Source organism: Sesamum indicum, linkage group LG6 (genome assembly GCF_000512975.1).
Source record: "Sesamum indicum cultivar Zhongzhi No. 13 linkage group LG6, S_indicum_v1.0, whole genome shotgun sequence".
Classification (NCBI taxonomy): domain Eukaryota; kingdom Viridiplantae; phylum Streptophyta; class Magnoliopsida; order Lamiales; family Pedaliaceae; genus Sesamum; species Sesamum indicum.
In genome coordinates, this window is record NC_026150.1 from 8,592,552 (window position 1) to 8,596,606 (window position 4,055).

The following is a 4,055-nucleotide window of genomic DNA, read 5'->3' on the forward strand; positions in this document are numbered from 1 at the left end:
TAATCATTCAACCTGAAGGCTCATCACTGATCAATACGATCTTAGTTTACACGAAATTGCTACCACATAATGCAAATGCCATGTTAAAGATGCATTAGACAAGATTCATAAAGCAGGAAAAGAGAGAAGCCACTAACATTTCCAGTTGTGCGTTCTATAAATACAGCGCCTTACGTTTACCAATTACTTGACTAATTCAGAACCCTGATTCCCTCTGGTGACTGCAGCTGACTCCGCCCTTGATTAGGTTGCAGGCATGGAAATCACCCCTGAAAATAATCATATAAAGAATTAATGCTAAAAGCTCATTTGGAAGAAAACTAAGCATGTCTCCCATTGCATCCCAAAAGAATTTAGTTACAATGACTGGAGGAAGAGACAAAGAAAATGGCAAAAATTAATATTACAAAAGGATACACTGAGAGTTGATAAGTCAGCGTCATCTGCCCATGAGCGACATGATAATAATTGAACGACGAAGGTTATCTGGGAGCTATTAGGGTGGGCTTGCATTAAGTCGTTTTAATTTCTGCATAGTATCATAATTGTTCAAGAACCTTACCACCACAACAATTTTGCCAGCTCTCAACTGTAGAATGTAGCTTGACCAATAAGATGAGGAAGCCGATTTATCTTGGCACCAAGCTCTCGCTCAATCCTGTATCTGAGATGGAGCCAAACAGAGAAAAGGAAGGACAAAAATAAAAACTAATATGAACCATGATGTGATGAAAATGTAGAAAGCACTAATCAATACATAAATCGACACATACAAGTTGAAACGGTCGTCATGAGTAATGAAATTCACAGCCAATCCGAGGTGTCCAAATCTTCCTGAGCGACCCACCTAAACAAGTAGATGCACAACTATTAATTTACGAAAAGATTCTCCAGCTTTCAAGCAATACACTTCTTGCCTTTCCCTGACGATTTTTCCTCCCTCATCAATACCACATACCCTGTGCAGATAAGTTTCTGAACTTTTGGGAAAATCAAAATTTACAACCAAGTTGACAGCTTGGATGTCTATTCCTCTTGTAAATAAATCTGTATAGACATTAACAACCAGAGATATTTAGTGAAAATCTGGTCAGCAAATGTTATGGTGCATCAGTAAGACTAATCATATGTTACATATTGGCAATCAAATTGATTAATGTTTTAATGGCAATGAGATGAAAAGAAAATACTCAGTTCCACCCATCCAAACCACAGACATTAACTACGCAATAATAGGGACTCAAAACTCATCTTTGAACTAAAATAAAGGTGATCTGATATCAAATCAACAAGAACGTGAGATGTTGAGCATAAGCAAGTAAAGCAGAAGGAATATGTCTGTCATGTGTTGTTAGCAGGACCATGAACTCCAATTAATTGTAGACTAACATCCTCCAGTACCGTATCAAAAAATTTCTTCCTAAAATGCGTTCAATTACTGTTATACCCACAAAAAGGCAGTTACACATATATAGCTGATTGTGAACCAAAAAACACAATCAGATATTCCTGTTCCAAGTTAGTGGCAATGCAAATGTTGGAAATAACAAACAGATTATTGATGCCTCAATATCAAATAATGATGCATTAATCTAGCAAAAGAATTTGAAGAAACACACTACTTGAAAACCATGAGCATACCAGTACAGACGAGATTCCTGCATTCACCATTTCGGAAGTCATGAAATACTCTGTTACGATGATCTTGCAACATCTTAGCATGAATATAGAAGCAAGAATAACCCAGCTCTGTGATTTTCTTGGCCAGCATTTCCACTCGATTCACAGAATTGCAAAAGATTATTGACTGGTTGATTTGCAGCTGCAAGAATAGCATTAATTTAAACATTTCCACTAAAAGAAAACAACGATTACAAGAGACAATTATTGAGAAGTAAAGATCAAACCTTAGAGAAAAGCGTATTCAGGCAGTGAACTTTCTGTCTTTCTTCTACAAAAGCATAATAGTGGGTGATACCTTTTAGTGTGAGCTCATCCATCAGATTGATGATATAGGGCTTTCTCAAATATCTGTCTTTAAAATCTTTCACAGTTACTGGAAATGTAGCTGAGTACATCAACATTTGCCGGTTGGGAGGAAGAAAGGTGATCAGCTGCTCAACTGAGGGTTGATATTCGGGGGATAAGAGCTTATCAGCCTGAAATATCATGTATAAGCAAGATTAGACTCTGACAGATCCCTAGTGCAGTAATAAACAGACAATGTGATATATGCATGTACTTGCAGCTTTGAAGGTTAAACACTGAGAAACAAAACTCACGCTACTCACCTAGGTTCCTTCTCTTTTTGGTTCCCCCTCATACTAACTCACATATGTCCGAAATAGATAAAAAGAAGCAGTAGCCTGTAGAGAAGCATTACTAAATCCATTTTCTCAGAAATTAACACCCCTGGTGAAATATTTATTAGAACCGCTGATCAATGCCTAACCTCAGACATATATTAAACAATTCATATAACCAAGGTAAAAATCTGATAAGTGGTTTCTCTATCGGTACAAGTATAGTTTTAAAATCTCAGGTGAATGATTGGGAAAAAAGTAACAAATTCAACTCTACATACCTCATCCATAACAAGCACTGACGAATTCTTCAAATTGCATATCCCTTTTTTGGTGAGATCAAGTATTCTTCCAGGAGTTCCAACAAGTAAATGTACAGGTTGATGCAATCTCATTATATCATCCCTGAGACTGGTTCCTCCAGTGCTAGCCATTACCTGAATATTCAAGTGTTTTCCCAGTTCCTTACAGACTTGGGATGTCTGAAGTGCTAGTTCTCTTGTTGGAACTAGTATAACAACTGCATAAATTAGTAGATGCATATAATTAGGAACTTTGCTACAGGAATTGAACAATGAAATGCATCACAAAGATTCAATATAACCATGCATATAGGGAACTTTATATTAATTTTGTACAAAACTGAAGATGTGAGATTCAAAAGAAATTCTTATACTAAAGCATCTAGTAGAACCAGAAACAGAAAACATCATATGAATTACATTTATTGTCTCAATTCACGAAAAGGAATTTAACCCATCCATATAAGTATCTATGAGGGAATCTGATGATCTAGAAAAAGGTTGATAACATGAGCGGGAGATGGAGAATAAAATCAACATCTCCAGACATAATACTGATCGGGTACAGAAACAATGCTGCATAAACATTAACATAGGCACATCACTTCCAAACAGTATGATCAACAGAAATTGGCAGCAAGGATGAACTCAGGTCAAAAAGTGCCTAATTTTTTAGATATGTATTTTACAGAGATTGCACAGCTATAATTACCTGAGATACTATGACTTAAGGAAAACCACTTCTCCAACTTACTTGAATATACCTCAATTAGAGACACAGAAAATGAAAAGTAAATTCATAATAGCAACTTCCATGCCTAAAAGATAATGGAAACATGACATCAGGTGCAGAAGTTTCCAATTACAATAGAAAAAGTCAGATTTATCTGTTCACATCAATGATGGATAAGTTAACATAAATAAACAATGTCATCATAAGAGTGTAACCAATTGGAGAAAATGTTAATATTTCTCAAATGAGAATTGCCACAGAGTTCTCTTACAGTAGACATGCTAAAAAGTGAGAGTTCCTAATCTGCTGGAGAAAATCATGAAACACAAACATTAAATATTTCTAGTTCGATACTTCTGGGTCTTCTGGACCCAATAATTGACAACGATTGATCAAATAATTGAATAAATAAGTTAGAAAAATATTTCATGTTCATAAATATTTTTCATCATATTTTAGACTTGCTTCCTATCGAGGCTGTATCCATTGTGCCCTCAACATACTTACCGTGGTCACATTTACCGAATTATTTGAGAAAGTAATATTGCTCATTTAAGGTGGATGGAAAGGTAGGTTTTACTGTTCATACAATCTCATTTTAATAATTTTTTAAGAAAACTGAGCAACCAAATAATACCAGTCAAATTTTCTTGGAAAACCAAAAAAAGAAAAGAAAATGCATAGGTACCTTGAATGACATTGTAATCTGAATCAATT

The 4,055-nt window shown here is 35.3% G+C and overlaps 1 protein-coding gene across 1 annotated transcript; it reads right to left on the reverse strand.

Annotated features, from left to right (window-relative positions):
- LOC105164236 (DEAD-box ATP-dependent RNA helicase 6-like) lies at positions 1–4,054 on the reverse strand (the record flags this gene model as incomplete). Its single annotated transcript, XM_020694436.1, is given in 8 exon segments — positions 1–269; positions 563–664; positions 774–847; positions 959–1,047; positions 1,642–1,822; positions 1,908–2,159; positions 2,585–2,823; positions 4,027–4,054. Coding segments are annotated over 7 exon segments (942 nt in total), but the record flags the coding sequence as incomplete, so codon positions are not given.